At 38.9% G+C, this 23,792-nt stretch overlaps 3 protein-coding genes across 3 annotated transcripts; 2 read left to right on the top strand and 1 right to left on the bottom strand.

The window, feature by feature from the left end:
- Positions 1-37: 37 nt before the first annotated feature.
- Positions 38-7,987, top strand: LOC115416560 (zinc finger and SCAN domain-containing protein 2-like; the record flags this gene model as incomplete). Its single annotated transcript, XM_030130372.1, has 5 exons — positions 38-182; positions 2,817-2,967; positions 3,056-3,139; positions 4,520-4,588; positions 7,617-7,987. Coding segments are annotated over exons 1-5 (762 nt in total), but the record flags the coding sequence as incomplete, so codon positions are not given.
- Positions 7,988-7,989: 2 nt separating this feature from the next.
- Positions 7,990-9,178, top strand: LOC115416558 (gastrula zinc finger protein XlCGF7.1-like; the record flags this gene model as incomplete). The annotated part of the gene is made up of 1 exon (XM_030130371.1): positions 7,990-9,178. A coding segment is annotated over one exon (807 nt), but the record flags the coding sequence as incomplete, so codon positions are not given.
- A 4,548-nt stretch (positions 9,179-13,726) lies between these two features.
- Positions 13,727-19,467, bottom strand: LOC115416563 (regulator of G-protein signaling 7-binding protein B-like). The gene is made up of 6 exons (XM_030130376.1): positions 19,263-19,467; positions 18,896-19,068; positions 17,526-17,656; positions 16,053-16,191; positions 15,895-15,965; positions 13,727-14,523 (listed from the first exon to the last, which is right to left on the bottom strand). Exons 1-6 carry the CDS (start codon positions 19,392-19,394, stop codon positions 14,432-14,434), a joined length of 738 nt encoding a protein of 245 aa, XP_029986236.1. The 5' UTR covers positions 19,395-19,467; the 3' UTR covers positions 13,727-14,431.
- Positions 19,468-23,792: the final 4,325 nt, after the last annotated feature.

The raw sequence follows: 23,792 nt of genomic DNA, 5'->3' as shown, positions 1-23,792 counted from the left end.
GCTCTGGAGCTCCGGCTGTCCGCTGTCTGCGGACCGTGGCGGAGGCGGCGGTGGCGGAGCTGGGGCCGATACTGGACCGGTGCTCGGTGAACCTCATGGCCGCTCGGGGTCCCTCTGCAGCGGGCTCGCGAACCAACGTGGAGACCGAGGAGGAGAAACGGCAGTTTAATAAACTTCTGGCGGTAATTAGAGAGTTTTCCCTGAAGAACACACGGGTCTGTGGTAGCTTTAGTTTCCTTAAACAGCCCAGTCAAAGCCACCGCTAACATGGAGCCCCTTTGGTGATGTGACAAACTAATAATAATGTGTGAACAGTAGTTATTACCTCCGCCAAGGAGGTTATGTTTTGCCAGGGTTTGTTTGTTTGTTTGTCCGTTAGTGTGCAACATAACTCAAAAAGTTATGGACAGATTTCGATGAAATTTTCAGGGTTTGTTGGAAATGGGATAAGGAAGAAATGATAAAATTTTGGTGGTGATCGGGGGTGGGGGGGCCCACGGGGGGGGGGGGGGGGGGCACTGATCAGCCTTGGCGGAGGTCTGCGCTCTCCGAGTGCTTCTAGTTACTAATGTGTAGAAACAATTCACCTACCAGACTGCGTAGCACACAGATTTAAGGCTCTTATCAACATGGAACACCTCAGTTTGATTTCATTTTGTTTTCTCCTTGGTTTGAATGGATGACTGTAGTTCCTACACTGAGTGTAACAGCATCAGAACACATTCATTTCTGTTGCAGCAGATCTGTCAGTTCCAGCCCTGAGTTAATAAGATATCGTCATCTTTTAAATTATTAAGTTTATTTCCTGTAATATCGGACATTTCTGTTGTAAATTCTGTTTTCTGTGGTGTGTGTTAGCGTTTGTTTAAATGTATATCTTAACACCTGTTCTGTTGGATTGTCAGCAGTAGTCCTATAGTTTGCTAACTTGACTTGTCCAGCTGTTGAGATTTAACCACTATAACCACAAATTATGGAGTTTTTAAGATAGGGTAACGTCAGTGCAAATGTTATCAGTAGGTTTTATTTTAGTTATTTTACTGAACCTGGTGGTGTTTGGTTCAGTTTGTCAGCTGAGGTCATGTGATCATAAGGAGGAGAGTTACTGTAGAGCTGAGCTCTGATCAATAAAAGTTCATTAAAGTTATTATTCATGAGTTAAAGGAAGCGAAACTTCTGTCACTTGGTATTTGTAAGATCCGACTCATCCTACAAGAATTCTGTTGAGTTTGCTAATATTGAGTTTTTAATGAGTTTAGCACGGATGCTAAACCGTGCTAATGCTAACATGCTAAGTTAGCCTGTATGCTATCCAGTGGTTAATGCCTTATTGTGTGTGTTATCAGAGCAGAGTTTGGCAGACACACAGTGTTCACAGATAAACACTGTTTTCTGATTGGACCACAGTCCTAGAATAGGAAAAGTGAAAATGGTAAATTGTCCATCTGCGTACCAGTACAGAACAATTACAGAATGAATGAACTTGTAAAGTTAGCACCTCTCATGTAAATGGCCTATCCAAGCTAACGTCAACATTTCCCCCCAAAATTTAAGTTTTCAAAGTAATACAGTAAAGTCAGTCCTTTCAGTGGTCTACCCTACTACTCAAAAGTAGAACACACACAACAGTACATACAGTAAAGACAACGGTTATATGAGGTTTATTTTCAGGTTTATCATGCTCACTGCTGTCTGTCCCATAGAAGAACATGAGAGCGTTTGGCTTGTTTGGAACTATTCAGGCTTACATGAACCACATGATCACCGGTGACATCAAAACATGTCATAACTCTGTTTATAGAGCTCTGGTATGGGGCATGACTAACTCGTGGCTGTGCATTAAGATTTTCTTGCCACTACAGAGCTTTATTCCCTACTGCTTTCAACAAATGACTTAACTACATTTCCCATGAACCTCATTAGTTATTGCCATAGACTTGACACTTTCGCAAATTACTAATGATGATTTTTTTTTTTTTTTTTTGTAAAAATGCACAAAACAGCAAAACAATTTTTTTGTTGACACTAAATCTGTTTTATTTGTGAATGGGTTAGGTTTTCAATTTGCAAAGTTATTAAATTTGAAGAATTTTTTTGTATGTATTACAGAAATGGGTTTTACCGTAGGCACTTTTGTAATTTCATTCTTAAAAAATGTTAAATTAAGTTTAACATTGTCAGGCTGCATACATTCACTGAGAAATAATTCATTACCCAAAAAGAAAATATTTAATTTACAGAGCAAATCAAAAAAGTGGTAAATAGAAAATAATAATGATTGGTCTTGAGAATCAGATTCACTGTTACTGTTATTCTCTGCTGCTGTAGTTACAGCTTTGAGGAAATGTACGTAACTAAATGATTTAAATGACCCACTTTTTACCCATCGGCCAACTGGCTGAAGGGGTTTTGTAATCATTTCATCGTCCGTCCGTTTGTCTGTCTGTCCATTCTGGCTGAGGGGTATTAGTGCACAGCACATTATGTTATCTGTATAGTAGCAAATAACATACTTTAATGATAATGTTGTGAAAAAAACTTTAAGGATAATCAATTTACAGCAAAATACAAAGGAGAAAGATTTCAGTAGCTGTAAACCAGCAGCTGTTAAAAACATAAATAATTAATAAACTGAGAATGTATTCATTTTTCCAAGCCCTGAAAGTGGACCCTGAAGGTTCATGTCAAAAATGCAACAAACATGTTCCACAAAGGTGTCAAATATTAAAAGCCATGAATATTAATGCTTGAATGCGCATTTTTGTTTGATTGAAGTGTGAAATGAATAAATTGTATCTACACCTGTAACTGTACAGAGCCAGTTCGTGTCCCTCATGGAAACCTGGACCAAAACCGCTGTGGAGAAAATTCTGACCATTTTTCAAGTGTCTGTTTGTGAAGCTAATGGAGAATCTGCAGAGAAGAAGAGGAGCGTGAAGCTGAAAGACGCAACTGAGACCAAAAAGAGTGAGTCTGAGAAAGATGTGAGCGGCTTTAAAGATTCGTTCAGTGTGTTTATCGATATGTGCATTTTGTTGTTGTGGTTAAATTATAGAATCGCCTGCCAGAACCAAAGAGACACAGAACATCAAGAAAATACATGAAACAAGAGCAACAGGAAGAGAGTGTCACAGACAAGGTGAGTCGATCAGGTCATTGAAAAGTAAAAATGAGCCACTTTTCTTCTTTGTTTTAATTCATACAGTTGTATATTACAATCATTGACTTCACTAAAATTCAATAAACTGAACCACTTAATCATTGAGAGGGTGAGGGGGCCTATTCTGGATGTTTACTTTCTAAAAATGAAAGACAGTATGTTCTCCAGTTTATTCTCAGTTCTAGACAGGCCCAGAGCGGCTAATCGGGAGATTCAGGATGAGTCCCGATGGCCCTGCTCATGTCAGTCTGGAGTTTGGGCCGGTTGGATGGGAAAAATAATTAATTACTTCTGTCTCTTCTCTAATCTTCTTCTTGCATTCCTTCTCCATTCATCTGTCAGCGCAGCTCCTCTATTGCAGTAGATTAGATGGGTTCGACCATCTGAGGGAACTCTTCTACCCAAGTGTTTCAGTTGGTTGGGCCCATGAGTCGTCTTTTCTAGAGCGGTAAAATTAAATATAGCAACAGAATAATGTGAAGTGGGTGGTGATGGAGGGCAGGAAGAGGCCAGGTGGAGCCCAGAAGGCCAGGTTCAAGAAAAGAAAGGGGTTGGAAGAAGATGGAGTCAAATGTGTGAAATGAACAGATTTGTTTCCCGGAGGACAGATATGGAAGTAAATCTGTCTCATCAGATTTTGAATTACAAAAGCCATTGAATTTCTAGCACTGAAATTTTTTGCACTGAAATTACGTATCTGAATTTCTGAAAAAAATTTGTTTTTTTTTGCACTGAAATTAAGTATCTGAATTTGTTTTTTTCAACTGAAATTAAGTATCTGAATTTTTTTTTGCTCTAAAATTAAGTATCTGAATTTGTTTTTGCACTGAAATTAAGTGTCTGAATTTTTTGTCTCAATTTTACTATGTTCATAAATTTAGAATAAAAAAAAATTCAGAAGCAAAAAATTCAGATGCAAAAAATTGAGATCACACATCCGGGACACCAAGGATAAGCAATAATTCTATCTCAAGTCGAACCGGCAGCCAACCAATCAAGTCACGTTAGGTTGGTCATGTGACGCCGAAAAAATTCAGATACTTAATTTCAGTGCAAAAAAAAAAATCAGTGCTAGAAATTCAGTGGCTTTTATAATTCAAAATCTGATGAGACAGATTTACTTCCATGGACAGACCCCAGAGGACAGACGATACAGACATATGGACAGAATTTAGTGTAGTCGGTGTATAAGGCTATTGCGCAACGTTTGCAATGTCAACTTAGTGTAATTTATTTAGTAGAGCCCAATACACACCATTAATCACAAATATCCAGTTTCAAGCTGAATAATAATAATAAACATAATTTAGAAGTGTCATATATTAAAGAACCTAACTCATTAATGGAATGTTTTTGAAGCGTCGGAGCAGCGAACCCCTTGTGATGCTCCTGATGATCCAGAGGAGGCCATGAGTACTGATGGGACAGGTGAGGATAGTCTGACAGGTATTTATATTTAAAACTATGTTTAACAGACATGTCATGAAAATATATGAAGAATGTGAATGTTAATTTTTCTGCTACTCAGACTGTTGAATTGTTTGTTGCTTGTTTTTGCTATTGTTACTAAGCTAAAGGTATTGGTATGTATTTATTTCATTTTGTTTGGTGATATGAACGGGGGGGTCGGCAGGAAAAGCTCAGGCTTTAGCCTGTTCCTTTTCAGACTCTTTCATTTTTCAAACTTTGTATCCTGCACAAATGTATAATGCTTGAAATGTCGGAATAAACACAATTAAACTAAAATGAAACAGAGTTATTTAAACTAAGGTAATTATTTGTATTGTCAAATATAACAGAGAATAGATGTGATCTATGTTCAATTGTTCAGACATTCAGAAAGATGTCAGCACGATAGCCTAATTTATTTTAACAAATGGAGCCTAAATCACTTATATCAATTTTACACAATCACAATATAGGCTAAATTAATTAAAAAAACAAAAATTCAACCATGTTATGTTTAGTGCTGCTGCAATTAGTCGACATAATCGACCATGAAAATTAGTTTGCGGCAATTTTTTTACAAAATCGTCTGTTTACAAAGCCAGCAGCGAGAAATAAACAGAGAGAACTGTAAACAAAAGGACATGTTGTGAAAAGGGCAAAATACCAACACTTTACACAATAACACAGATGATTTTACTGTGTTTCCACTATGTGGAACCGGCTTGACTCAACTCTGGTACCAGGTCCTATTCCTGGAGACCGTTTCCATTACATGATACTACTGACTTTACAGTACCTGGTTGTCATAGCAATGCGGCACATTACTTCCATGTCGTCTGCTCAGAGAGTTGCTGATAAACTCCCTTGTTGTGTTGTCTCGTTAAACTCATGCTGAATTTTTACATCAGCCACCAAAGACTGAATCTCCAGACTGAATGGTGTAGTTTTACAGACTGTCATCATGTGGATTAACCTACCGCTGTATTTACTGTAAGCTTCTGCATCTGTGTTTTGTAAAACAGTGGGTCACAGAGAAAACTCTGACCAATCAGTGGTCTGCGGTGTTTCCACGGCACGTTTAGTATCTGTTCCCCAGTCCTGGAACCTCATCAGAGGTGATACCAAAAACTAGTACCAGGTACCAGATTCCAGGTCCTTTTTCATAATGGAAACGCAAAAAGGCCGAGTCCAGTCCAGTCCAGTCGAGTCGGTACCACGTAGTGGAAATGCAGCATAAGTTTGCAAGTTATAGGTTTTCATTTTGCGATGACTTTTTTTTTTTTTTTGCTCGGGTGACTCATATATTTTGTTTGAGAATTAAAAACTTTTGTTTGAATATATTGGCACAAAAAAATTCCATACTAGACAAGGTGGAGGGAATTATGAACCGTTCCAAATACCAGTCAGTGTTGGACCAAAACCCTCAGGCTTCTGCTAGAAAGATGAAGACGAACAGAACTTCATCTTTCACAACAGTGACCCAAAGCCCACATCCGAACCAACCAAAGAGTGGCTTCACCACAAGAAGATGAAGGTTTTGGAACGGCCCACCAGAGTCCAGACCTGAGTCTAATGGAACATCTGTGGGCTGATCTGAAGGGGGCTGTGGTCAGGAGATGTCCTCACAGTCTGACAGACCTGGAGTATTTTTATAAAGAAGACTGAACAAATATGGACACATGAAGATGTGCCCCGCTGATAAGACTCCTACCAAACAGACTGAGGAACTAATAAAAGCCAAAGGGGATGCAACAAAGGACTAGTTTAAGGGGGTGAATATTTATGCAACCAGGTTAATGTAAGTTTTTCATTTTTTATTTTTCCCCGTAAAAGATTTCAGTTTTTTTCTACTGACTTGTATAGGTTTTAGGTCTCATTAATGGTGGAAAAAGTTTTGAAATTATTTATCTTGGCCTCATTATTTTCCATCACAAAAACCTGGCATTTGAACAGCGGTGTGTAGACTTTTTAGATCCACTGTACCTGAACTTATACCCAATAAAATACACTGTAAGAGTGAGCTGCTGTTTCATTTATTTAAATTCTTCCTCCATGGAAGAAGTGAGCCGGTTTGGGCAGGAAACTCCTGGGCCGAAAAAGGGGCCGACTCCAGCCCTGGTTTTATGTAGGTTTTTACTGTGGATGTATGGAGGACATTTGTATTGTGTGTAATAGGGATATCATGGTTATTGTGACCAAAAATATCACGGTTTTCATTATTATCGCAGTATGGTTGAAATTGTGCTCAAAATGTTCAAAAAGTACTAATACACACACTGAATAATTTAACCAAGATGTATTTAAACAAATAAAATAAAATAATTGGCACAATGTACCTTCTTTTGCAGAAACATTCAAATATTAACCCCTAGTGATCTAAATCTATTTTGTCTGTTTTTCAGTCCTTTTGATTTTGCCTTTATATACTATATAAACAAATGTTTACTATAGCCATGTTTGGGAACTTTTCTTTCAGCACAGCTTCATTTATATCATCTGTCTATTATTTGTTTCACTTTAACCTACTATAAAAACACAAAAGGCCAGAAAACACAAAAAAAACATATAAAATCTGATTTGAAAAATGTATGTAATTTATTGCATAAATAACACAGATGCTTAACGAACCTTTTCAAAGACTTTAAAAGTGAATATTGGTTCCAAATATTAGGTATAGAAAATCAAAATTGTAATAAATTAAAACTATACTCAAATATTTGACATAAAAGCAGATCTTTACATGGGATTTTTCCCCTAAAAGTGCGGTAATCAAACACGGTTATCATGATAATTAGAATTTAAATGGTAATACTAACCGCCTGCAATTTTACCGCAGTTTATCGTTATACCGGTAATCGTTACATCCCTAGTGCGTAACTTCTGCTGCTGCTGTCTTTGCCAGGACAGTCTGCAACAGAGATTTGTTTTATTTTATAAAGTCCGACTGTGATGATAAAATGTCATATATCTGAGTATCACAAATGTTTTCTTTGTTGTGCGTTTGCAGATGAAGACTCACCTCCATCCGTCCAATCAGAATTTGGGCTGCTCTCTCCAGACACTGACGATGATGAGGACTTCAACAAACGGAAGACGAGGCGGCGTCCTTCAGAGCCCATGCAGTGTCCTTCTTGTCCTAAAACCTTCCGTCGGAAGTGTCTGTTGGAGCGACACTACCTGTGCCACTCCAAACCCCACCTCTGCTCCGACTGCGGGAAGAAGTTCTCCACAGTCCGAGGTCTCACCGCGCATTCCAGACGCCACACCGGGGAGAAGCCGTACCGCTGTCCCGACTGCAGCATCGACTTCGCCTACAAGTCCACGTTTGAGCGACACATGCGGCGACACCTCGATGACAAACTGTCTGACAACCGGCCGACAAACTAATCAAGGCCGTGTGTTTGCTGTGTGAGGGCAAGTTCACGGGGATGACGGCGCTGAGGAAACACCGATGTCCGGCGCTGACGAAGACGCTGGTCTGTTCGATCTGCCCGCAGACGTTCGACTGCAGACAGAGTTTGGCCGACCACGAAAACCAGCATTCAGGAGAGAAGGATTTTATCTGCGAAATTTGCGGTGAGAGATTCTTCTCCTTGGTGTCGCTGTCCACTCACCGCGTGACGCACAAGTGGAAGGAAAACTGCTGCGACGCGCTCGGCCTCGGCTGCAGCAACACGTGCATCCTGAGGAACCACCTGAGCCAACCCAGCGGCCAGAAGCTGTTCACCTGCGACGTCTGCGGGAAAGGCTGCAGCCATCGCAGCGCCCTCAAACACCACATGCTGACCCACACGGGCGAGCGGCCGTACGTCTGCGAAACCTGCGGCAAACGCTGCGGTCACGCCAGCGCGCTCCAGAACCACATGAGGGTCCACACGGGCAGGAAACCAGGGCAGCGGCCGGTCTGCGACGTCTGCGGGAAAACGTTCCGGTGCGCGGTGAACCTGAAGTATCACATGAGCGTCCACACGGGGGAGCGGCCGTACGCCTGCGAGGTGTGCGGCAAAAGGTTTACCAACCCCACCAACCTGAAGACGCACCAGCGCCTCCACACCGGAGAAAAGCCGTATCGCTGCGGCGTCTGCGAGAAGGCGTTCGTACAGAGGAGCGAGTTCACCAAACATCAGCGCAGTCACATCCCGTTGGAGGAGGACGGTGGGAAACAGACGGACCCACAGAGACCCTGAGCACACAACACTGGAGTACACAGGGGTCAAACATGCGGCCCAGGGGCCAAATCCAGCCCGCCAAAGGGTCCAGTCTGGCCCGAAGGAATAATATGTGAAATGCAAAAATTACACAAAAGATATGACTCATTTTAGTTGAAGTTCCACATACAGTCCAGTTTAATCTCCAGTGGGTTGGACCAGTAAAATACTGTCATAATAACCTCTAAATACTCACAACTCTAAATGTTTCTCTTCTAAATTTAAACACTTGTGTGTCACTTTACTGTATTTACACTATCATTTCACAAAACAACACGAATAACGTGAACAAATATGAAAAATGTGAAATATCTGAAGTGTAAGTTTACTAATATTCTGCCTCTTTATTAAATGTTTTGTGTATTTGTAGATCCACTGTGATCTGTAAGTTGTAATTTATGTGTAAATGATAAACTGAGTCAGAATATTGTTAAAATTGCACATAGTTTTCATGTTTGTTCATGTTATTCACATTGTTTTAAAGGATACTTGGTAGATGTAAATATTTTCATTGCATAATTTTACTTTTTTCCCTCTAAAACAGAAGAAAATTTGGAGTTGACATTATTTATATATTATGTTATTTTTTCACTGGTTCGGCCCACTGCAGATCAAATTTGGCTTAATGTGGAACTGAACTAAAATGAGTTTGACACTCCTGCTGTAGTAAAACCCAGAACCATGATCACACAGCGGGCATTTGAACGCACCACTGAAGCTGGAGACCAGAACTATCACTCAGTTCTGTTTAGAGCTGCAGCTGTCCATTATTTTGTCATATCTTTTTCATTGAATGGTCGTGTCAGTGATCCGTCCTCCAGAGTCAGAGTCTACTCCAGGTTTCTACCTGTTAAAGGACGTTTTTCTAAATGTTTTCAAAGGCAACAATAAATATTTTATGAGGAATTTCCAGATGTTTCGAACCATTTGTCAGGGGACCCACAGGTTGAATATAAGACTGACCTACACTACCAGTCAAAAGTTTTAGAACACCCCAGTTTTTCCAGTTTGTATTGAAATTCCAGCAGTTCCAGTCCAGTGAACAACTTGAAATGGTCCAAAGGTAAGCAGTGAACTGCCAGAGGGGAAAAAAAAAAAAAAAAAAAAGGTAAGGTTAAACAAAACAAAAAAATAATGTACATTTCAGAATTATACAAAAAGGTCTTTGAACAAGAAATGGGTTATCAACTTAAAGCAGTTCTGCAGCAGTGGAGGTTGATCAAACCTGGAAAGTTGGTGCTACCAGTTCCTCCAGGTGTCCCAACGTTTGTGAATTCCTTCAACCCCCGGTGTCTGCAGAAAAGTAGTGTTGAACACACTTTGGTACCATACCGTTGGAGCAGTATTTGAACAGGACTGGACTGCAGAAAGTAGTGTGTTACTGTAAAAATGGAAAAGAGGAAAAGACAATTAACCATAGAAGAGAGACAGAGCATCAGAAGACTGAAAAATGGAGGTGTGTCCTACAGAGAAATGTCCAAGAAAGTCCAGGTGTCAGTCAGTCCAGTTTCCTTCAGCATCCAAAGGCACTGAAACTGGACTGGAAATGCAGACAGAAGAGGTCTGGAAGAAGCACAGACACAACAGAAGCAGAAGAAGAGTTTATGACAGAAAACAGCTGGAGTGAGAGCAGACTGACAGGACAACAGCTGAAAGAAGAGAGAAGAGAGAGGAGGAGGAAGCAAGTCTGAGTTTCAGCTGAAGAGAAGACTTCCTGGCTTAACAGGCGCACTACTGCCCCCAGTGGCCTGACTGAGTGTGTGGTAAAGTTTTAGGGCGGACAGACAAACGACCAGCTGATGCGGTCAGTATGGCCGAGGGTAAAAAGTAAATAAATAAAATGAACATATCCAGCACAAAAATTAACATTAACAAAACTTTATAAAAACAACAACAAAATTGACAAATAATCCTCTGCTGTGACGAGTCTCGTTATTTTGGTTTTCCTTTCAAATAACTTTGAAATTCTGTTGAAACTGGAGCCACGTGTGGCCAAATGAAAACAGTGGAGTTTTTCTTCAGATGCATCCATAGACTGTCTTCTCGAGTGTCTAAAACAGAAAACACCAGACTGAAAATCATTTTTATGTAAAACTTTATTCATATTATAAAATGTCCTGGTTTACACTGGTTTATCTACGCTGACGACAAACATGGACGATAAAACATGTCGGAAACATGAAGAAACTGAGGACGATTCAAACGACGTCACCAGAGGTCCAGAAAAACAACACGATGAACACGACTTCATGGACGATCAATCGCACCCTTTGACAGTTGATCACAATGTTTGATGGTTGATCACAGCATTCGACGACTAATTGCAGCTTTTGACGGTCAATCACAATGTTCAACTGCTAAGCGCTACATTTGACTGTTGACCTCAACGTTCGGCCGTTGACCTCAACGTTCGGCCGTTGACCTCAACGTTCGACCGTTGACCTCAACGTTCGACTGTTGACCTCAGCATTTGGCCATTGACCTCAACATTCGGCCGATGACCTCAGCATTTGGCCGTGGACCTTAACGTTTGACGGTTGACCTCAACGTTCAGCTGTTGACCTCAACGTTTGACCGTTGACCTCAACATTCGACTGTTGACCTCAACGTTCGACCGTTGACTTCAATGTTCAACTGTTGACCTCAGCATTTGGCCGTTGACCTCAACATTCGGCCGTTGACCTCAGCATTTGGCCGTGGACCTTAACATTTGACGGTTGACCTCAACGTTCGACTATTGACCACACTGTTCGGCAGTTGATCACAATGTTCAGCAGTTGATCGCAACATTCAACAGGTGATTGCACCGTTTGACGGTTGGTTTCAACATTTAATGGTTGACCGCAACATTCAACTGTTGACCTCAATGTTCGACATTTGACCGCACCTTTGATGGTGGATTGCAGTTATTTTATTTTTAGGGAAGACTAACGCTGACACTGTCCTGCACGATGAAACGATTTTGAGTCTAAAAGCAAAAAAACACTGATGTAATATTGAACCTCCTGCAAAAAATCACAAACTTTGCCCTAAAGGTGAAAAACTACGGCGGCGTTAAGCGTTCACCTTCAGTTTCTACATGAACAGTTTTCCTTTGCTCTTATTCACGTCTGATGCAACTAAAAACATTGACTTTTCCAACCTCAAGTCAATCGTGTTTTAGAGTTTTCTTGATTTTTTGACTGAAAACACAAGAAAGACGTGAATGTTTTCAGAGAAATTTTTGCAGATTAAAGTGGTTTATTGAAAAACAAATATTCTGTGATAATTGTGTTAAATTACAGTACAAATATTCTCTGATTTTCGTTGTGAATTTAAGGTAAAAACTAAATTTTCTCAGATTTAAGTGGTGAATTTACAGTGAAAAAAAAAGATTTAACTGATGAATATTCTCACATTTTAGCGACACATTTATTGAAAAAATATTCTCACATTTACGTGAAAAATTTATAGACAAAAAGAAAAATTATAACAGAAAAAAACAACTAAACTTTCTCAGATTTTTCTGATATATTTATGGAAAAAAAGAAAATATTTTGAAATTGAAGTGAGGAATATTTTGAAAAAACACAAAATATTTTCAGATTGAACCGATAAATTTGTGGGACTAAAAAAAACAAAATATTCTCACCTTTTAGTGATAAATGTATGACAAAAATGAAATATTCTCAGACTTAGTCGGTGAATTAATAGTAAAAACTAAATATTCTCAGATTTTTTTATAATGAATTTAAGGTAAAAGTTAAATATTGTCAGATTTAAGTTTCCTATAAATTTTGGAGGTAAATAAATGTAATATTTTCAGATATCGGTACAAACACAGGGTTGTAGCTTCACGTGAACAGCTGCAAAGGAAACGCGTTGAATGGAAAATAAGCGTCAGTGGTCGACACATTCGGACACGAGCACAAAGACACAGCTGGAGCTGAAAACACCTGTGCATAGCCTCCATATGTACACGCCTCGTCTCCTTAAAGCATCCGGACGACGGTTTTTCTGCACTTTGACCGACGCACAAACCCTCTGGACAGACAAACACAAGTACAGGAAGTCACCGGATCGTCCTTATTATCAGAGTTCACACGAAAAATACAAAGATAAGGAAGAAAATGATGGATGTCCATGAGGAGGAAGAGCAAATCCGGTGGAACCAAAACTGATCACTGAGCGTTTGTGATGTATGTATGATGTATGAGAAAAATATGTATGAGAAAAATATATATTCTCAGATTTAAGGGAAAATTTACAGGAAAAAAAACAAATATTAGTAAAGATCAGATGTACATTTTCTCAGCAATAAATGTATGGGGATAAAAATAAAAATACTTCCCAGATTTAGTTTAGAAATATTTTCACATTTTAGAAATGAATTCATGGAAAAAATAACTCTTCTAACATTTAAGTGCCAAATTTATAGAAAAATATTAAATATTGTCACATTTAAGTGATGAGATTATGGAAAAAAAACAACAAAGTATTCTCAGACTTAAGTGAAAATTTATGAGAAAAACAAATATTAGTAAATATCAGCAAAAAGATCAGACGTAAATATTGTCAGGGATAACAGTATGGGGAAAAATGAAATATTCTCAAATTTTAGTGATGAATTTATGGAAAAAAAATATTGTCAAATTGGGATGAGTTTATAGAAAAAAAATCAACAAAATGTTCTCAGATTTTTGTGATAAATTTATGGGAAAAAATAAAATATTCTGAAATTGAAGTGATGAATATTTAGAAAAAACACTAAATATTTTTCATATTGAACCAATAAATTTGTGGGACTACAATAACTAAATATTCTCACCTTTAGTGATAATGTATGAAAAAAACTAAATATTCTCAGACTTAAGGGAAAATTTACCGGAAAAAAAAAAAAAAAAAAAAACAATATCAGTAAAGATCAGACGTAAATGTTGTCAGGGATAAATGTACGGGGAAAAACTAAAAATTCTCCAATTTAAGAGACAAACTTATGGAAAAAATGAAATATTCTTACATTTATCTGATACGTTTATGGGAAAAAAATATTTATTCTCAGACTTAAGTGACACATTTACAGTAAAAAAAATATTCTCATTTAATTGATGAATATTCTCACATTTTAAGTGATGAATTTATGGGGAAAAAAATAAACAAAATGTTCTCAGATATTTTTTAAAAATAAATTTATGGGAAAAAACCTAAATATTCATAGAAGTAAATATCAGTATAAAGATCTGAGCTGCAACAGCAGATGACTCAATATAAAATAGAATTCCAACAGTTGATCTCATTGATAGGTTCTGTCGCAGAAAAAGCCAAAATTCAACAGGTCACAGCTTCTCAAATATAAAGATCTGTTTTCTTTGTTGCATCTGAAAATAAATTGAATATCTTTGGGTTTTAGACTGAATAATATAAGCAATCGGACAAAAGTAAAGACATTTTCCTGATGTTTTATCAACAAAATGACGGTTAAAGTAATAGTCACTGATCGACAGTGGAAACGACTGCAGTGGACGAATAAAACAATGGACGAACGAGCACAGATACGAAGAAGAAGAAGAAGAAGAAGAAGAAGAGGTGAAGATACGATGAAAGACAATCCTGGTTTCGAAGAGTCGGACGTGGATCAGCCAGAAACCATGCAGCAAAGTCCAGGAAAACGGCGTTTCCTCTGTCGGATCAGAGGGTGAGGAGTCAGATTCAACAGACTGCTGTCGTCTGTGGAAGGAAAAAAAAAAATTACAAGAAAAAAAAAACAGTTTGAGATCAAAATTCCAAGAAAGATAAACCACAAAGTTACAATCTTAAAAACTTGGATATTCTGTTCTGATTAAAAAACAAAACTGAAACTGTACAAAATTCCTACAAAAAAAAAAAAAATCAAACCCAAATGAATAAATTAAAAAACTGAAATGCTGAAAAATGAAAAATAAATCAATTACAGTGAAAGCTTTAATATTCTGAGGTTAAAATTGAGAACCAACTTGAAGATCATATTGAATGTTCTCTCACATTTAAAGAGAAAATTTACAAGAAAATGTTTGAGAATAAAGAAATGTTTATACTATGAAAGTCACAAATTTATAAGAAAAAATCTAACATTCCGAGATTAAAATGAAAAGGAAAAATAAATTTAAAAGATTTAAAGTTGAATATTCTGCTGATGAAATCTGAAAAAAAAAAAAAAACCCTGAAATTATACAAAAGTGAAGCCTCAAACCCAAACTACCAATGAATAAACAAAAAACTACAATTTTGAAAAAAATTAAAGAAAAAAAAAACACAAAAATTTACTAGAAAACTTAAATCAAGAATTTAGGAGAACAAAATTGAATATTATATTGAATGTTCTCACATTTAAACTGAAAATTTACAAGAAAAATTTTGAGAATAAGACAATGAGTTTTCGATAATTATTTTCAGCAAAAAGCCAAAGTTATTTATAATTTATAACTAAAATTTATTAAAATTCATGAGAAACACTTTAATATTTTCAGAGAATAAATCATAAACAGATTTATATATAAAATCAGAAATTTAGGTGGAATTTCCTGATCAAATATAGTTTAATTTTCTCAAATCAGGAATTTATAACATAATAAAAACACTGCTTTTTATTAGAAATTTAGAGAATAGAGAATATTCAAGTTTTTCTTCATAAATATTTTTCTATTGTAATACATTTGTGGCATTAATCTCAGGAAATAATATTTTTTCTTAATAAATCTATGAGAAGTTTATCATAATTTTATCACTTTAATATCAGAGAAAATGTCACATAAAATTGGTAAACTGGTAAAGTTTATAGATGATAGATACAAAAAGATGACCAAAGCCCCTGGAACAGACGGTTCCAGCTGCTGACGACATGAGGAATACTGTAGGAAACACGGTTAGAACATGTGTTTATAGTGACATGGATGAGGGAACAGGGCTGGACCATTTCAGAGGAGAACGTTTACACCACTACCCCTTCCAGCTCCATTTAAAGGGGGAGGGGCCAAGGGGTGAATTGGGATTGGTCCCTCATCTTACTTCAGTGTTGGGTTTTCTTTCTCTGGTTGTGAGTTTGATTCTGTGTTTTCGTACCTTGGTTCTTCAGAGGCAAAGGCATGGTGTCCCTGAGTTTACTGAGCAGGTTCCTCATCTCCTTCATGTCTCTGTGAAGACCAACACACACACCCCGGATCAGCAGGAAAACACACACACACATAAACATAAACCCTGTTGTCGTGGCGACGTCCGACCTCTCGATGTTGTCAATGTCGGTTCCCACCATCCACGGCTCCTGGGGGGAGTCGGTGGGGGACGAGGAGCGCTCGTCCAGGATGGGGACGTCGGAGCTCTCGTCCACCCTGAAGTCCACCTTAGGCTCCGAGTCGGTTCCTTCAGGACCAAACAGACAAAAGCAGAACTGGATCAGGACGGTTCTGGTTCTGGTCTGGTTTGACCCCTTGACCAACGTCTGGGTGAAAGGGGGGGGGGGGGGCGGGAACTGTTTTATCATCTGTCTGTCTGTCCATTCAACCACATAATCACATTATCTGAAGAATGCATGGACATTTCTGCACCAAACTTATACTTCACTAGGACTGTGTATCAGCAAGAATCTGGTGATATGATACAAATCACAATACTAGGATCACAACATGATATATCACAATATATCATGATACTGTTAAAAAGGCTATTTTTAGTTTGTTTCTTTTTTAAATGATTATTTCCTTGAAGAATTGAATTACACCAGAAATCTGCACAAATACTAAACACATTTTTATTTGATCCCAACAGGATCTGATGTTCTATCACAAAATGTTCCTGTGTTCAAACTGAAATTCTGTTTTACAGACGTCACAGTTTCAGATCCTGTTCTAATGTTCAGATTCTATTAGTTCAGAACTAACATCAGAACAGGATTTTAGTTCAATCCCAACAAAGGAACTAACATTATTCAATATGAGTTTAAAAAAAAAAAAAAAAAAAATATATATATATATATATATATATATATATATATATATAAACAAAAAACAAAAATGAACCTCCACAATATCTGCATTTGAATAAATATCTAAAAAGATCGATACAGTACTTTTTAATATCGATACAGTATTGTGAAATATCGCGATATATTGCAGAACTGATATTTTCTTACACCCCTATACTTCACTGCAAAAATCTAAATCTTACCAACTGTATTTGTCTCATTTCTAGTCCAAATATCTCATCACACTTAAAATCAGACAGAATCACCTAAAGAGGAACTTTTCAGTTAAATATAAGAACTGATTTATAGACAATAGATCTGCAAAATCTGATTTCAACTAATCTGACAAAGATAACTTTCACTTGTTCCATTGGCAGATTTTTTTTCCTTAATTAAAGATTTTTTTTTTGCTTAATTCAAATAAAAAAATCAGAATTTAAAAAAATCAAATAAATAAAAGTTGCATTGGAAACTATTAAAGCACTCGGAGAGCGCAGACCTCTGCTAAGGCAGATCAGACAAACTAAAAAAGCAGAAAATGTTGATAATCAGAGTTGTGATTAGTTATGTTATTATGTTGTTATTGTCCTGGTTCTGATCCACTTGAGACCACATTGGGCTGAATGTGGAAGCTGAACTAACATGAGTTGGACGCCTGTGCTCTCCATGGTCTGGAGTCTGAGTCTGAGTCTGGTCTGGACTGTTAAAGGTAAAGGTGTAAAAGTGTTGTTACTTTTTCTGTGCAGCTGCAGAACCCCCAGCAGACACATGGACTTCAACATCTCTGTGATGAACATCTCCAGACAGCACTGCAGCTGGATGAAGAGACGACAGATCTCTGGGTGGATCTCCCCATCCTCTGGACTGAGGAGGAAGAGGAGGAGGAGGAGGAGGAGGAGGAAGAAGAGGAGGAAGAGGAGGAGGAAGAAAATGAGGAAAAAGAAGAGGAGGAGGAGGAGGAGGAAGAAGAGGAGGAAGAGAAGAAGGAAGAAAAAGAAGAGGAGGAAGAGGATGAAGAAGAGGAGGAATATAAATATTTTCAGATTGAACCAATAAACTAAATCTTCTCACCTTTCAGTGATAAATGCATAAAAAATGAAATATTCTCAGATTTAGTCGGTGAATTAATGGTAAAAACTAAATATTGTCAGATTTTTTTCCTATTTTCTGATCTGGGTACCAGTGTCTGTTTTTGCTCATGGGTCGGTGCAAACTGAAACCAACATGGAGGACAGTGAAGGTGACACAAAACCAAGAGATGGTCCAAAAAAAAAAAAAAAAAAAAAAAACAGAGGAGAATGGAAGTGATGAAGAGCAGATTTGAAAGCATTTCTGCAGCTGAACCTGCACATGAACACACAGGTTTGTGTGTGTGTGTGTTTGTGTGTGTGTTTGTTTGTGTGTGTTTGTTTGTGTGTTTGTGTGTGTGTGTTTGTTTGTTTGTGTGTGTGTTTGTTTGTGTGTTTGTGTGTGTGTGTTTGTTTGTGTGTTTGTTTGTGTGTTTGTGTGTGTGTTTGTTTGTTTGTGTGTGTGTGTTTGTTTGTTTGTGTGTGTGTGTGTGTTTGTTTGTGTGTGTGTGTGTGTGTGTTTGTTTGTTTGTGTGTCTGTGTGTGTGTGTTTGTTTGTTGTGTGGGTGTTTGTGTGTGTGTGTGTTTGTTTGTGTGTGTGTGTGTGTGTGTTTGTTCTCAGTGACTCTTCAGGGTTTAGATCTGTGGTGAATGAATGAATGAATGAATGAATGGAGCAGATGTTTCCACAGGATGAGGTTCTAGGTGCATGTGGTTCTAGGTGCATGTGGTTCTAGGTGCATGTGGTCCTAGGTGCATGTGGTTCTAGGTGCATGTGGTCCTAGGTGCATGTGGTCCTAGGTGTATGGGGTTCTAGGTGCATGCTTTTCTAGGTGCATGTGGTTCTAGGTGCATGTGGTCCTAGGTGCATGTGGTCCTAGGTGCATGTGGTTCTAGGTGCATGTGGTCCTAGGTGCATGTGGTCCTAGGTGCATGTGGTTCTAGGTGCATGGGGTTCTAGGTACATGCTTTTCTAGGTGCATGTGGTTCTAGGTGCATGTGGTTCTAGGTGCATGTTCTCTGGGTTCCTCCTCACCCTGACACAGAGATGAGGGCCAGGTCCCGGTGCGCGGCCCGGGCCATGGAGCATCCTTTGGCCCGCGTGTGGTGCATCTGCGCCCGCAGAGAGGGGCAGTCTGCGGACACCTCCCCCACGGAGATCACCTGCTCCCGGTACAGCGCCACGAGCGTGTTGAATTCCTGCACAGTCTGCAAAAACAAACCAGTCCGTCAACACCCCCGCCCCGGACCAAAGCCCCCCCCCCCCCCCCCCCCCTCCCGCAGTTCCTGACTCCTGTGCTAAACGCTGCGGTTTGTTTGTTTTTTTTGCGCCACTGCTGCAGCCGCACACCCTCATCTGCCTCCTGTCTGTTTTTTTTGCAGAGCATCATCCGTGAACTCACCATCCTGCTGCCGTCCACCGGCCCCCCCGCGCTCTGCCGCCGCTCCGGGTCCGTGTGCGCCCCCTTACCGGAGGGGAACACGCTCCCTGCGGACCTGGGGCGCTTTTTGCGGCCGTACGGAGCAGAACACATGCATGCACAGCCACCAGCGGAGCCCGGCCACACCGACACTGACGCCCCCACCCCCCCTCCTCTGTCCGCGTCCTCTACCGAGCGCAGAACGGACGCCTCGGGTGACGTAGGCAGCCCCCTCCCCCTTCAGGCGCGAGAGGTGGATCCGCGGAGCAGGACCGTGACGCGGAGCGGACGGAGCCCAGCAGGTCTGCGCATCCACGGCCGGAGGAGAGTCACCTTCAGCCGCTCCTGCAGGCCGACGGGGTGGGGTGGGGTGGGGGTGGGGGTGGGGGGGCGTGTTCCGCCGCCGCGCTCACGTGTGCAGAGGATTCACCGCGAGCCAACAGCAAAACAAGTCGTCACCCTCCGACCGGCGGTTAACCGTTTAAGAGCATCAGTGTCCAGAGAAGCAACAGCCCCCCCCCCCCCCCCCCCCCCATCAGCACCACAGCCTTCAAACCCCTCAGCATCAGCACCATAGACCCCCCCCCCCCCCCCCCAACTCTAACATAAATATTTGGTTTTTTTTGACACTTTACTCATGTTAAAAATCATCATCTGTTTTATATTTGGTCCAAAAAAGAATGATTTCATGTGTCAAATATTTTATTATCTTTCTTTTTCTTTTTTTTTTTAAACAATTAATTAATTAATTATATTTTGAAAAGTTGAAAAGCAAAGTATAGTAGCCTAAATAATACATAGTACATAATATTTATTATATAACAGCAATAGAACAATATATCAACATGTATTTATTGAATCCTGTGGTTTTACTGTTGAATGAATCAAAGGTTCTGATGTAATTCTACTGTAAATGAATGGGGGTCATTTTGACCCACCTACGTCTGGGGTAGTAAAACAGAAAGTCCAATTTCATAAAATCTATACAAACGAAGTTAAAAATTTCAACAGCACGATGTCAATAACAATAACTGTTCATTACAAAGATATTTCATGAAAACAGCCTCAGCGGGTCATTTGGACCCACTGATGCATCTAAGGGTTTATATGAAGCTGCATCACAGTCACAATCATCTTAGCATAATTTTATGAGAATAAAGTCGTAATATTATGAGAAAAACGTCATAATTTAAAAACAGGTGGGAAAAATATCATAATCTCTGAAAATAAAATCGTACCCACTCGTCACATGAGGCAGAACTGGGAACATTCTGTGAGGTTCTACTTTCATTTGGGGTTTACGCACAAAGGCCAAATACTGAGCCTATTAGCCCCGCCCACCAAATACTGAGCCTATTAGCCCCGCCCACCAAATACTGAGCCTATTAGCCCCGCCCACCAAATACGGAGCCTATTAGCCCCGCCCGCCAAATAAGGAGCCTATTAGCCCTGCCCACCATCAACACACTAGCATTAGTTGAAGGAATTTGCACGTTTGGGTTTGTTTCGTTGGAAGAATCGAATGGATTTGGAATAAATGACCTCTTCTGTGGAGGAGGAACTGACTGGCTAACGCTGAAACCGGAAACTGTCATCAACAAGGTTTAGAATTTCTAAATTATGACTTTATATCCCACTATTGCAAATTTATTTTCAAAATATTACGACTTTAATCTAATAAACGTATAACATTATTTTCATTAAATTGAGTTTTTTTTTCTAAAACTACGACTTTATTCTCAAAATACAATGGGTTTATTCACGTAGTGAGAAGTGTTTTTTTTTTCCTATGTGACCCTAATACACCACCATAAACCACATCTACTACTAATAAAAATATGTGTCAAATTTGAAAATCAAATCAAATATTATTTACATATCGCCAAATCATAACAAAAGTTATCTCATGATGCTTTACATATTGAGTTGGTCCAAACCAGACTCTAAGCCAATTTACAGAAACCAACAGAATCCTCCAGGAGCAAACACTAGTGACTGGAGGCAGTGAAGAGGTAGAAACAGGCAGAATACTGGAGCAGACCCAGACTCCTGGAGGATGGCCGCCTGCCTGAAAAGAATCAGGTGAACAGTGTCCAAGAAATGGGTTGGTACGACATTACACATCTGCTTATTTGATGTTTTTTATTGTTGGGAACAAATGCACATGATAAAAACCAGGGGACAAATTCCCTGCATCCTGAAATCCACACCCACAGTGACAAAGATGTCACAACATCGATGAGACGGTTTCATCTGCTTCAGAACGTCTTTTTTCACATTAATACACAGGTGTCAAACATATGGCCCCCGGGCCAAAACTGGCCCCCCCAAAGGGTCCAGTCTGTCCAATCTGTCCCCTGGGATGAATCTGTGAAATGCAAAAAATACACTGAAGATATGAACAGACAGTTTAGTTCCGGTTCTAAAGTGGGTCAGACCAGTCAAATACTACCATAATAACCTCTACAAGTTTTTGTCTTTGTTTTAAGGCAAAAAAATCAATTTCCATGAAAATGTTTACATTTACAAACTATCCTTTTGCAAAAAATGTAAATAACCTGAACAAATATGAACAACCTGAAATGTCTTCGGAGCAGTGAGTGTCATTCTAACAATATTCTGCCTGTTACAAATTTTTGTTTGTGTATTTTTAGTAGAAGTAGACCAATATATCAGACTGATACATTGATTATTTTCAACATCGGCCTTCATTTTTTTTTGAAAGCTGATAATTGATCAGTAGTAAAAATGTTATAAGATATTTGATCAGGCACCTGTGTGAGCAGCATTTGAAGTTCAATAAATGTTAAAACAGTACTATGTGTACGTGCATTAGTAATTTCATTTATGTTGCTGGATAAAAATCTTAATTTTCTGAGTGTGTCAATTGTATTTTATGGTCAATGTGCTTTAAAAAAATAAAAATAAAAATCAGCCTCAAAACTCTGCTGTAAATATCGGCCATTGGCTGACCAAATATTTTAAAATTGGCATTGGCCTTAGAAAAACCCGTATCGGTCGACCTCTAATTTGTAGATCCACAGTGATCTGTAAGTTGTAATGCACATGTGGAAATGATAAACATAGGAAAATTGCAGCTATTTCTCTTCAAACATTTCAGGTTGTTCATGTTATTCACATTTTTAAAGGAAACTCTGTCGATGTAAAATTTTTCATAATGTACTTTTACTTTTTTCATGTTATTATTTGACGTCTGATACACTTCAGATCATAATGGGCTGAATGTGGAACCTGAACTAACATGAGTTTCATCCCCTGGTTTAATACGTACACCAACAAAAAAAAAAGCACAGTAAAGCACATCAACAGACCATTTTAAAGCCTTTTAGAAGAACTTAAGTGCAAAAAGCTGATGCAGATCACGTAAAGACCTGAAATGACACCGTAGATTTATCACAGTTAGTGTTTCGTTTCAACTCTCAGATTATTCCAAACATCAGCTCATAAAACTATTGCACATCACAACAGCACCATGAAAAACCAAACGGTAGGAAGACTAACTGTTTCACTAGTCACTTTTCCATCGACCCTCAAACTACGCAAATATAACCTGCGCATAAAAATTTACCTGATGGAAAAACAACAATTTCGCCAAAACTCCCATTTTACAATTAAAAGTTTTTGCACTGGCAAGAGGTGGTTTTTCAGGCGTAGCATAAATGGTACATCACACAAAAGTGCAACGGAAAGACCTTTTTCTGGAACTAGAGTCACGTGAACAAAAAAAAAAAAAAACTGATGTCGACGGACGGTGCAACAAGAGGAGAAGAAGAGTTTTAAAAGAAACATATTGCGGTATATGTGGATACTAGGGATGCAAATGATCAATTAATCCGTTAATCATTAGTTGGTTGACCTTATCGATCGATTAACAATTAACTGATAAGCGGGGATTTTCCTGAGAACCTGAATGTCTCTTTCAATAAGGGTCTATAAGAATAAAAGCTAAATATTGTTTATATACTTCATTAAAAAAGCATGTTATTCCTTAATGATTGATTTGTTGAACCATTAGGGATACAGTACAAGCATTGACATTTATGGAGTAGAACTAAAGAAATTCTGCAGAGAAATTCAATAAATGGATCTGAAGAGCAGCAGTTTAGAAGAAATGGGTATTTCTGACTGCATCACTACTTGACATGATGGAGCCAGATTTCACCGGCTTGATCGATTTGACCGGTGACCCCAGCCGCGGCATCGCAGCATGGACAAACCGGCAGCCGTCGGACAGGACGTGGAAAAGGGCAATTAACCGACAATTAATAATTTAACTGAGCAAATACTTGTCGATAATTAATTGATAGTCGATTAACTGTTTACATCCCTAGTGGACACACCACGAAACCTAATCATTTTAGAATTTAGTAGGAGATAGAGGGGTAATATATAATAATAATAATAATAATAATAATGAATATATCTGTAAATCAACTCCATGTTTACGTTCGTCACCATGTTTATGGAATGACTTCTCGTGTCATCTCGTGA

Source organism: Sphaeramia orbicularis, unplaced genomic scaffold (assembly GCF_902148855.1).
Source record: "Sphaeramia orbicularis unplaced genomic scaffold, fSphaOr1.1, whole genome shotgun sequence".
Classification (NCBI taxonomy): Eukaryota; Metazoa; Chordata; class Actinopteri; order Kurtiformes; family Apogonidae; genus Sphaeramia; species Sphaeramia orbicularis.
This window is presented reverse-complemented; position numbering and strand designations above follow the sequence as displayed.

Bases quoted from the DNA above. Each gene is read 5' to 3' on its own strand.
- LOC115416563 (XM_030130376.1), bottom strand. From the start codon at position 19,394: ATGTGTTCTGCTCCGTACGGCCGCAAAAAGCGCCCCAGGTCCGCAGGG. The intron at 17,657-18,895 runs GTGAGGAGGAAC...CTTCCTCCTCAG, and splicing joins GCCCTCATCTCTGTGTCAGG to TCCAGAGGATGGGGAGATCC. The intron at 16,192-17,525 runs GTAACAACACTT...TTGGTCCTGAAG, and splicing joins TCTGCAGCTGCACAGAAAAA to GAACCGACTCGGAGCCTAAG.